Raw genomic sequence first — 12,988 nt, 5'->3', positions numbered from 1 at the left:
CCTTGCTTAATGACATCAACCTAAAGCATATTTTCATTGGAGAAACAAATTTGTTGAAGTTTCCATAGCCCTGAAACATATGCCAAGAAGACATGAAAACAGGAAGTGAAATCAGCTCAAGAGAGAGTTGTGGTACACTCAAAATCTGTAACTATAGCTGCATATTTAAAGAGGATTATCTGGCATCAATTGGAGGGGAGCTCCTTGGTTCTGTGGAGGCTTTATGACAAAGCTTAAGGGAATGCTAGGGTTCTGAGGCAGGAGGGGATTTGTGGGTAGGGGAGCCCCTTCATAAAAGCATGAGGTACAGGGGAGGGATGGCAGTTCAACATGGAAAGAGGTAATGTTTGAAGTGTAAATAAATATAATAACCAATAGAAATAATAAATGATTCATGGCAGTACCAAAAGAAAACAAAACAAAAAGAGCCAGGAGGGCACAGCCATCTAAGCCCTTTGACTTTGGATATAGAGATATAAAATTTGGTGAATCACTTATTCGGTTTTGGTCTTTTTTCTCTCAAATATTTCCCTTACTTCCCCCCTTTGTAGAAGAATGCATATTCTTTGTTATTATATGTAGAAAATGTTTGATTTATTTTATAGAGAGCTACAATTACAAAATTTTGTTGAGATTTGTTAAAAACTGAAATTTTAAACTGTGTTGAAAGAGAAATACAATAATTTATAGAAAATGATTAAATGCATTTTAAATTATTAAATAGCCCCAAGCCTATGGATGAAAGAGAGTGGAATGTTGTGGGTTGAATGAGAATGGTTCCTGTAGCCACATATGTTGAAATAATTGTTCCACATTTGGTGGAAAGTATAGAGAAAATTAGAAGATATGCAGTATTTTAGGAGGTTCAAATATTTGATTAACATTTAGTAGATGTTGACTAAAATATTGGAGATGTTGACTTATTGAGGTAGAGTATGAACCAGGTAGGGACTTCTTTACAGATTTCAATACTTGAAGCATGCCCATTGTGTTCTCCTTGCCTCCAAGTTGTAAATCAAGATGCATGATCTCTTCTGATCATCCCATAAAGCGTTTAGTTATCATCATGGATTATTATTCTGAAACTGTAGCCTCCAAGATACATGTGTTCTATATGTTCTTCTATATGTTCACTTGGAAATAATGTCTTATCACAGTAACATAAAATTAATCAAGAATTTAAATAGAAAGGAGATCATCAGTGAGCTAAATAACTGTTTGACTTGTTAAGATTTTATTGAGAAAATTATTATTAGATTTAATTATTTATATATGTTTGAATTTTGGTAGAGTATCTATTTATGACTACATATGACTATTGAAGTAAGAAGCCTTATATTCTAGGAATTTGGGTTGCAGGTAGGTGGTTGTAAGGCTCAAGATATGTGTTGTAATAACTCAAATTAATTTTCTTCTGCAAAATCAGCACACCCTCATTAATGCTTACCTGTCTCTAATGCTATCCTTTTATTATAGAGATATAGTGTTGGTTTAACTGCTTCTAGTTGATATATAACTTTGTTCTCTGCCATGTTGTTTTAATTCCTGCTGCCAAAATACAAATCAATCTGTTGCCTATACACTAAAACTTCTGAAACTAGAAAAGGAAAAACATAATTTTGATGCGAGAATCTGTATTTAGTTCTTACCAGGTACCATTGTAATTTCTAAAAGGTTTATCAAAGTAATCCTTCAATATATGATGGACAAATGGTAAGAAAATTTATTAGTTATGTTTTGGCTAATAAGCATGTAGCAGTGAATACATACCAGGTGTATTCTTTTGCAACTGGGTTACCTTACTCAGGATGATATTTTCAAGTTCCATCATTTACTGTGAATTTCATGAAGTCATTGTTTTTAATAGCTGAATAGTACTCCATTGTGTAAATGAACCTCATTTTCTGTATCCATTCTGCTGTTGAGAAACATCTGGGATATTTCCAGCTTCTTAATATTATAAATAAGGCTACTCTAAAAATAGTGGAGACTGTGTCCTTGTTATTTGTTGGATCATTTTTTGTGTATATGCACAGGAGTAGTATTCCTGGGTCTTCAGTTAGAACTATTTCCAATTTTCTGAGGAAGTGCTAGACTAATTTCCAGAATGGTTGTACCAGCTTGCTATCCAACCAGAAATGGAGGAGAATTTTTTTTTCTCCACATCCATGCCAGCATCTACTGTCACCTGAGTTTTTGATCTTAGCCATTCTGACTGGTGTAAGGAGGAATGTTAGGGTCATTTTGATTTGCATTTCCCTTATGATTAATTATGCTGAGCATCTATTTAAGTGATTCCCAGTCATTTGTGATTCTTCACTTTAGAATTCTCTGTTTTGCTATGAACCCCATCTTTAAGAGGGTCATTTGGATCTCTGGAGTCTAACTTCATGAGTTCTTTATATATTTTGGATGTTAGCCCTCTATTGGATATAGGGTTGGTAAAGGTCCTTTTCTAATCCGTTTGTGGCTCTTTTGTCCTAATGACAGTATCCTTAGTCTTGCAGAGCTTTTCAACTTTATGAGGTCCCATTTGTCAATTGTTCATATTAAAGCATAAGCCATTGGTGTCCTGTTCAGGAAAATTTTCCCTGTGCCAATGTGTTCAAGTTTCTGTCCCACATTCTCTTCCAATAGATTCAGCATATCTGATTTTATGTGGAGGTCCTTGATCCACTTCAACTTGAGTTTTATAGACAGAGAGTAGAATGGGTCATTTGTATTCTTCTACATGCCTACCACAAGTTGAAACAACATAATTTGTTAAACATTCTGTCTTATTTCCATGGGAGAGTTTTAGCTCCTTTTTCAAAGATCAAAATGTGTGGGTTTATTTCTAATTCTTGAGTTCTGTTCCATTGATAATCCTGCCTGTCTCTGTGCCAGTACCATGCAGTTTTTATCACTATTGCTCTGTAATATAGCTTGTGGTCCAGGATGGTGATTCTCCCATAAGTTCTCATATTGTTGAGAATAGTTTTTAACGAAAAAAATAACCAAAAATACTAGTTTTTAACAAAAACCCTCTTTTTTCTGTTGTTGTAAATGAACATGAGAATTATTGTTTCTATCTCTGTGAAGAGATGTGTTGGAATTTTGATGTGGATTGCATTGAATGTGTAGATTGCTTTCAGCAGGTGATCATTCTTACTATATTAATCCTGCCAATCCATGATCCTGGGAGATCTTTCCATCTTCTATGATCTTCTTTAATGCCTTTCTTCAGAGACTTGAAGTTGTTATCATACTGATTTTTACTTGCTTGCTTAGTGTGACACCAAGATATTTTATATTATTTGTGACTATTGCAAAGGGTGTCATTTCCCTCTTCTTTGTCAGTCCATTTATCCTTTGATTAGAGGGAAGCTACTTATTTGTTTGAGTTAATTGTAATGCCCACAGGACAACTAACAGACCATAAGAAACCCAAGAAGAATGAAGACTAGAGAGTGGATGTTACAGACCTACTCAGATATGGAAAGAAAATAATCTTGGAAAATATATGAAGAGAGGGATCTGGGAGGAAGAGAGGATGGGGAGTGTAAAAGGGGGTCTGCTTCTGATACAGAAAGAGATAGAGGAGAAGTACAGAGTGTCAGGATTTAAAAGGAGGCATGTATCAGTGAGGGAGAGGGAAGTGAGGATAACTACTAGAAAGTCACAGATAATGACAGGGAACCACAGTTTCCCATAATCATTTGGGGGGACATTAGAAATAATACCCAACAAAGGGGAGAGAGAACCTGTAGAGGCTATATCCAGTGGATAGATCCAGCACTTGGCTGAAGGATGAGGCCAGCTACCTACTTAAAATATGTTAAACAGAATTCTTCCTGCCAAAAGTAAATGCAGGCAAAAAGAGTAGATCAGAGACTAAAGGAAAGGTAATCCAGACACTGCTCCATCTAGGGATCCATCCCAATTACAGATACCAAACTCAGTCACTATTTGTTGATGCCAAGAAGATCTTGCTGACATGAGCCTCATATTGCTATTCCCTGAGAGGCTTTGCCAGTGCCTGACCAATATAGCTGTAGATGCATACAGCAAAACATTGAACTGAGAGCATGCACCCCAATGGAAAGATAGAGCAAGGACTGAAGGAGCTCAAGAACAACACCAACCAACCAACCCCTCACAAATATCCCAGGGATTAAATCACCAACCAAATAGTACATATTGGAAGACCCATGTCTCCAGCTGGATATGTAGCAGCAGATTGCCTATTGGGCATCGCTGGGACGAGAGTCCTTTGGTCCTGTGGAATATTGATGACCAAGTATAGGGTAATGCAAGGGCGCTGAGGCAGGAGTGAATGGGTGGATGGGAGAGCACCCAAGAGACAAGAAGTAGAAGGAAGAGATAGGGCATTAGTGTAGTGGACACTGGGAAGGGGAATAACTTTTTAAATATAAATAAATAAAATAACAAGGAAAAATGAAAATTTATTAGTGAAATTATACGACAAAACATTATTTATTTATTTATTTATTTATTTTCTTTTTAAAAATTATTTTCTATATTCTTTGTTTATATTCTAAAAGCCTTCCCCTTTCCCAGTACTCCCCCCATTTGTTTCATAAGTCCTCTTCTCTCCATCCATTCTCCTGTCTTTCCCCTTCCCTTTTCTCTGTCCTGGTACTCCCCTAAAATGCTGGATCAAGCCTTTCCAGGATCAGGGCCCTCTTCTTCCTTCTTCATGGGAATCATTTGATATGCTAATTGTATCTTCAGTATTCAGAGCTTCAGGGCTAATTAATATCCACTTATCAATGATTGCATTCCATGTGTATTCTTTTGTGATTACGTTACCTCGCTTAGGATGATATTTTCCAGATCATCCATTTGCTTAAAAAATTCATGAATATATTGTTTTTAATTGCTGAATAGTACTCCATTGTGTATATATACCACATTTTCTGTATCTATTCCTCGATTGAGGGATATCTGGGTTCGTTCCAGCTTCTGGCTATTATAAATAAGGCTGCTATGAACATAGTGGAGCATGTGTCTTTATTGCATGCTGGGGAATTCTCTGGGTATATGCCTAGGAGAGGTATGGCAGGGTCCTCCGGAAGAGTCATGCCCAGTTTTCTTAGGAACCACCAGACTGATTTCCAGAGTTATTGCACCATCTTACAATCCCACCAGCAGTGAAGGAGTGTTCCTATTTCTCCACATCCTCGCCAACACCTGCTGTCTCCTGAGTTTTTGACCTTAGCCATTCTGACTGGTGTGAGGTGAAATCTCAGGGTTGTTTTGATCTGTATTTCCCTAAAGGCTAATGATGTTGAGCATTCCTTAAGGTGCTTCTCGGCCATCTAAATTTCTTCAGGTGAAAATTCTTTGTTTAGCTCTGCATCCCATTTTTTAATAGGGTTATTTGGTTCCCTGGGGTCTAACTTCTTGAGTTCTTTGTATATATTGGATATTAGCCCTCTATCTGATGTAGGGTTGGTGAAGATCTTTTCCCAATTTGTTGGTTGCTGTTTTGTCCTTTTGACAGTGTCCTTTGCCTTACAGAAACTTTGTAATTTTATGAGATCCCATTTGTCAATTCTTGATCTTAGAGCATAAGTTATTGGTGTTCTGTTCAGGAACTTTCCCCCTGTGTCTGTGTCCTCAAGGGTTTTCCCCAGTTTCTTTTCTATTAGTTTCAGTGTGTCTGGTTTTATGTGGAGGTCCTTGATTCACTTGGAGTTGAGCTTAGTACAAGGAGATAAGAATGGATCAATTCGCATTCTCCTGCATGCTGACCTCCAGTTGAGCCAGCACTATTTGTTGAAAAGTCTATCTTTTTTCCACTGGATCTTTTCAGGTCCTTTGTCGAAGATCAAGTGACCATAGGTGTGTAGATTCATTTCTGGGTCTTGAATTCTATTCCATTGGTCCACTTGCCTGTCCCTGTGCCAATACCATGAAGTTTTTTTTAACACTATTGCTCTGTAGTATTGTTTGAGGTCTGGGATACTAATACCCCCAGAAGTTCTTTTACTGTTGAGAATAGTTTTAGCTATCCTGGGTTTTTTGTTATTCCAGATATATTTGAGATTTTCTTTTTCCAACTCTGTGAAGAACTGAGTTGGGATTTTGATGGGGATTGCATTGAATCTGTAGATTGCTTTTGGCAAGATGGCCATTTTAACTATATTAATCCTGCCAATCCATGAGCATGGCAGATTTTTCCGTTTTCATTGGAAAGGAAGAAGTAAAATTATCACTATTTTCAGATGACATGATAGCATACTTAAGTGACCCAAAAAAACTCCACCAGAGAACTCCTACAGCTGATAAACAACTTCAGCAAAGTGGCAGGTTATAAATTCAACTAAAGTAAATCAGTTGCCTTCCTATACTCAAAGGATAAGCAAGCTGAAAAAGAAGTTAGGGAAATGACACAACAGTATAAAGTATCTTGGTGTGACTCTAACCAAACAAGTGAGAGATCTTTACAACAAGATCTTCAGGTCTCTGAAGAAGGAAATCCAAGAGGACGACAAAACATTTAAAAGTGATTGAAAGTTGATTATGAAACTCAAAGTTGTATTTAAACTCTGTATTAATTTACAAACTAAAAGATTTCTTTGAGTCACAAAGATCAGTCATGTTAAAAACTGACTATACAGAACTGTTAATGATATAATTAATAAAATATGTACATGGAGCATGGAGTCTTAGATATTCAATATTTTTGCAGATGTAATTATGATTATTCACATTATAGTTCCCTTGTTACATTAAATATATCTTATTTAAATTTAAAATATATTTCATTTAAGTCATACATTAAAATTAGAGGAAGTCATACATTTGAGAATCATTGGGTTTACATATTAAAATTTAGAGGGGTTGGATGTTTTAATTAAAGTACTCAGGTATAAATTTCCCATAAGTAACAATTAAAGAAAACAAAGTTAAAATATGCTTATACCCCTAAATCTAAACAAGGCCTGGGTGGTGGCATTGCTCAAAAAAATTATATAAGGATGGGATTCAGTCAGTGAATAGTGGCATATATGTGTCCACAACCTGGGTCAGATGCAGGTTACTAACATATGCTTAAATAGGATGATTAGCATTGAATTCAAGGAAAAGCAGAACATCTAGGATTGTGACAGCTTCTAAGGTATAGGTCTCCATGAATTTATGCATTTCTATGATTAAGAACACAATTCCAAAGTATATCTAATGAGATGGTTTGTATATTCAATCTCTAGGGACATAGGAGCTGTAAATTCTCTGATCTTACAACCTGACTCAAGAGGCTTGCCTCAGTCATAAACCATATATTGAATATTCTCTAGTTGCTTAAGTGTTTGCCAATAAACTCAAGGTCTCATACACAGGTGCTCCCCTTCCTAATAATAGGTGAATTCTGACCACTAAATACCATATGTCTTGACTTTTCTCAACTTCACAATGACCATGGCAAGGTAATTTTATCTACGGATGATTTCAAGTTTTTTATACCTGAATCTTTGTGAAAAATGCATGCAGAAGAAGGTGAACAATATGAAGCTGCACATAGGGACTTTGCTAACTATCACAATTGTCTCATGTCTTTTTCTATGATCGTTAAATTATGCAATACTTCCTTTGTATTGAACTTAAGCATTAATAGTACAATTTTTAGGGGCTAACGCAATAAAATTATGTGTCCTTATTTACCTATTTTGGAGAATGTAAGGAGAAAGATAATTTTTCAGCTTTCTATACTCTTTTTTTGTCAGATCAATATATATCTGAAGTGTGAAAATAATGTCAGTTGTACCTGGAATCTCCTCTTTGTTTTAAATTATATATATTTCATTATTTACGGTCCAATAGTCTATATATGCTCACATACATGAAGAATATACTTAAAAGATGAGGAGTATGAACTTCAATAGCAATATAAAAGAAACTGGAAATTTGTATTATCAAAAATTTAGTTGTGCACTTTCAAGTACACTTGAAGATGCCATTTTAATTGAAATTGTACACTAAATAGAAAATCAAGCAATTTAACTCTTTTTTTTTAACTTCTTCCACACAACACTGACATTCACACACTTTACTGAGATCCGGGGCTCTCATATTGAATATAAACTCCTGGAGTAAACTGCTGTTAAAATTTACAGCTACCAAAATTCCGTATCTTTTGCATCTTTAATCATGGAAACTAGAGATAAGAAGTAGTTTTAGGATGGCAGGGAATACACCTGATAGAAAAATGTGATTAAGCTATCTGTACATTGAATAATATTCTATTTTTCCCAAGGTGATTTATACTTGTTTATCTTCCATGATTCAAATCTAATAACATTTGACAGTTTTTAAATAAAGTATGTGCAGTGGTTATGTGTCAGACAGAGTGAATATTTTTGAACCAAAAATAATACTTGCTGAGTGGTAACTTTGATCTTTCCATCATGAAAGGAATCCAATTTGGAATAACTAATGGTTCTTTTATGCTATAGTTTTATATGCATTGTGTATCAACAACTCCTAATATTTTCCTGTGCATTTTCTCTATATGATACCTAAGTTTTCTTCTATTTTTCTACTTTGTTCAATAAGCAAATATAAATGCAAAGTATAAAAAGTATTCTGAAAAGAATTTTACTCTAAATGATTTTGATTTTCTGGTTTCTAATTATGTTTCTGATCGTTATATAGATTACATTTGTTCTCTTTCAACAATGTAGATTTCTATAACTCATCAATGTACTTGAACTACCACACTTCCTGCCCCTATTATTTTCTCACCACCCAACAAAAATTTTCCTCATATGCTGCCACTTCAAAATATATAGTGTTTCTTTGGAATTTCATTCTCAGATTTCTGAGAAATTAATCAAAAATTTATATTAAAATGTATTGATGAACATTTGTGTTAAAGAATTTACAAAAGCAGTAGTACATCTGATTGAAAAAGTAGAGATTATTGAGAAATGAGTATTTTTTATTGTTTGTATAAAGTAGAAATATTAATGGTAGATAATAAAAACACAGACTTCATTATTCACTTGGGATCACAACATACCAAACAAATATTTCTATATCAGTAACTATAAGAACAATCTTAGAAATCTTGCTGAAGTAGATAAATTATGTATCCTAATATATAAAGGTGTTTGTATAGTGTAAAAAGCACTGTATTAGGTGATGTGACTATTGTTTTCACTGCCTCTACTCATGTTCTTCAGGAATACAGAGTATAGAAATCAAACATTTGCTTCAGAATTTATTCTTCTGGGATTAACAGATGATCCAGAACTGCAGCTCATTCTCTTTGGAATCTTCCTCTTCATGTACCTTGTTACAGTGCTAGGAAACATCATCATTATCTTTGCTATCAGTCTTGATTCCCACCTCCACACACCAATGTACTTCTTTCTCTCTAACCTATCCCTCACGGACATCTGCTTCATCACCAGCACAGTCCCCAAGATGCTGGTGAACATCCAAAGACAGAACAATGCCATCAGTTATACGGATTGCCTTACACAGATGTACTTTGTTATTTTTCTTGGTGGAATGGAAAACTTTCTTCTTGCAGCCATGGCTTATGACCGCTATGTAGCAATCTGCCATCCACTTAGATACACGGTAATGATGAATCCAAGCATCTGTATTCTGCTAACTTTATTTTCCGTGCTTAGTAGCATGATCGATGCCCTGCTACACAGTTTGTTGGTGTTGCGACTATCCTTCTGCACATATTTGAAAATACCCCACTTCTTCTGTGAACTTGCTCATATAGTCAAGTTGTCGTGTTCTGATACCCTCATCAATAACATAGTGATATACCTGGCAACTTTCATATTTGGTGGACTTCCATTTTGGGGTATTATTTTATCTTATGTTCAAATTGTTTATTCTGTTTTTAAAAAGCCCTCAATAAGAGGTAGTTACAAGGCCCTTTCCACCTGTGGGTCTCACTTGTCAGTTGTTTCCTTGTTTTATGGTTCAGTGATTGGAGTCTATATCAGCTTTGCAATGACTGACTCATCTAGAAAGACTGCAGTAGCTTCAGTATTGTATACTGTCATCCCTTAGATGCTGAACCCATTTGTTTATAGTCTCAGGAACAAAGACATGAAAGAAGCCTTAAGGAAATTATGTGGTGGGATTCTGTAACACTATAGTTATACAAGGCTGTAGTTACCATTGAATACTAGCTCCTAACTTAACGCATGATTAATCCCAATAGTTAAACATTGCCAAATGTTGTAAATTCTGAGAAAAATATTAATAAATATCATCTTTGTTAGATAATAAACTATAAAATTAATATACTTAGATAATATTTGTGCATTTAATGATATGCATTGTTTTCAAAACACATATATTAATTTATCTTCAATTGTAAGATAGTGAATTTATGACAGTAATATCCTAACAAGCAAAGACTTTTTAATTTCAACCATGTTGGAGGAAGAATATATAATATATCAGAGGATATGGCTTCAATTGTTCCTTTAAAAAGTGTATTCTTACATGGACTGAGATTCAGAGAAAGTGAGACATGTAACTGAGGGAGGTACCTTGCCATGTGGCAGAACTTAAACTAGTGTAAACAGGGTATTTGAATTACTAGCTATTTGGAACTAGCCTACCTTATTTTGTAGTCACTTATTAATAAATTTAAGTCTCTATTAGTTTATTTGGGAAATGGGTCAGGCTTACAAAAGTTTATACAGTTACACACACTCACACACATATACATTTTATATATATATATATATATATATGTAATTCATAAGTATATGTGTGTATAGTAATAACATGCATATGCAAAATAATGTATTTATGTGACAAAAATAAGGAATATGTGGATTTGAGAGTTTGATTACATGTATGTTATCAAACATTGGAGTAGATTTATAAATATAGTACTCATGAATAAAGTTATTTAAGATTTAAAATTTAAATTGAAAAAGTGAAACAATGCTTAACTTAATTTATATGAAATTATGTTTTAGTATTCTTTTGATGAAAGTTGAAGAATCAAATGAGAGACAAGGCACATAATTCAAATATTAACCATCTGAGATTGATGAGACTATGAGTTGTTTGTAGGTCTCTTTTGAGTACATTGATATTACCTTAGAATTACATTTTCATGTTTGTTGTCAAAGTCTATTGTTTAATCCACACAGCTTACAATATCCCTGATAATGCCCCTGATGTTTTAAAATATTAATATAATAGATATATTCATTTACTTTTGACTGCATGGATGTATGCCTACTGAATTTTAGAAGAGAATTTGGAGATTCCATTTGTATTTACCAGTCTATTAGAGAAAACCAACTTTTCTCTACCAGCATCTATTAGTGACCATTCCTTGGCCATCTTTTATCCTTGTAGCTACGTATTCACACTCATTCATATTTATATATATATATATATATAGATATAGATATAGATATAGATATAGATATAGATATAGATATAGATATAGATAGATAGATAGATAGATGATAGATAGACAGACAGATATATATATATATGGATAGATAGATAGATAGATAAAGATATAGATAGATATAAAGATAAATGTCATATAGAAGAAAAGTAATCACATTAATGCTAGACAAGATAAAACAATGGAAGAACCAGAGTACAATGGAGGAGTATGAAATGCCACAAGATAATATGAATGAAGAAAATAAACTCAAAAATATTCAATAAAACACCTGAAAATAAAACACAGACCTACATAAAAAGATTGTTCACCATTCTCATGTGTCATTTTCACTGAAATGCAAGGTTAATAAAATATATGAATGTCAGTAAATATAATATGCCACATAAATGGACTTAAAACATATATTGATTCTCTCAATATATGAAGAAAAACCTTTGACAAACTCCAATATCCTTTAAGGTACTACAGAAGGTAAAACTATTGTAAATATTCACAAAGACAGCAAAAGCTATATATGATTTGCTTATAGCCAATATCATACTAAGTGGAGAAAAGCTTGTAGAAATCTGACTAAGTTGGGATTGAGACAAGGATGTGCACTATTCTTTCCAATATAAATTTTGAAATAATATCTGAAGATATCTACTAATATCAATAAATCAAGAAGAGAAATTTATAAGGATAGAAATAGGAAAAGAGAAGTCACACTATCCCTTTATGTAGATAGTATGACATTATACATTAAAACATTGAGAAATCCATTAGAAATCTTCTAGGAATAATAAACAAACTCACCAATACTACAAAAGATAGTATCAGTTCACACAAATCAATAACCTCTCTAAACACCAACAACAAACTTATAGGTGATGAACAAACTCTCATTCACAGTAAACTAAAATAAAAATTTATCTATGAATAAGCCTAAGGAAGATCATGAAGATAGATTATTGAAACTAAACAGAGACTCAGTGAAACTTTTAGAATAAGATAGATTTAACAGATAAAAACAGAACATTATATCCTAAATCAAATGAATATACTTATTTCTCAGCACCTCATCGTACCTTCTTCAAAATTGACCATGTAATCTGTCACAAAAAGAAGCCTCAATGGATACAAGAAAGCTGAAATAATCCCATGCATTCTATCTGATCACAATCGACTAACGCTAGACTTCAATAACAAAAAACAAACAACAACAATAACAACAACAAGAATAAGAATAACAAAAAGCAGTATAAAGATTCAATACAATGGCCATCAAAATACCAACACAATTATTTGAATGCATGAAGTGATCAATTCTTAATTTTAATATGGAAAAACAAAAACCCATTATAGGGAAAACACTTCTTAATAAACTTCTGGGGGAATCACAAGCCCTGATCTCAAGCTATACTACAGAGCAGTAGTGAGAAAAACTGAATGGAATTGGTACAGTGGCAGACAGGTTAATCAATGGAATAGAATTGAAGACCAGAAATAAATCCAAGCACATATTGACACAGATCAGAGACCAGGACAACAACGTAAGACAATATCAGACATTGGAGTTCGAAGTGATAAAAG

General features: G+C 33.8%; 1 protein-coding gene across 1 annotated transcript; it reads left to right on the top strand.

Annotated features, from left to right (window-relative positions):
• Window positions 1-9,177: 9,177 nt before the first annotated feature.
• Window positions 9,178-10,041, top strand: LOC127690158 (olfactory receptor 7G2-like). The gene has a single exon (XM_052189707.1). It carries the CDS (start codon window positions 9,178-9,180, stop codon window positions 10,039-10,041), a length of 864 nt encoding a protein of 287 aa, XP_052045667.1.
• The last annotated feature ends 2,947 nt before the right edge of the window (window positions 10,042-12,988 follow it).

This window comes from Apodemus sylvaticus, chromosome 7 (assembly GCF_947179515.1).
Source record: "Apodemus sylvaticus chromosome 7, mApoSyl1.1, whole genome shotgun sequence".
Taxonomy (NCBI): domain Eukaryota; kingdom Metazoa; phylum Chordata; class Mammalia; order Rodentia; family Muridae; genus Apodemus; species Apodemus sylvaticus.
The sequence above is the reverse complement of the archived record's forward strand: the minus strand, read 5'-3'. Positions and strand labels throughout refer to the sequence as shown.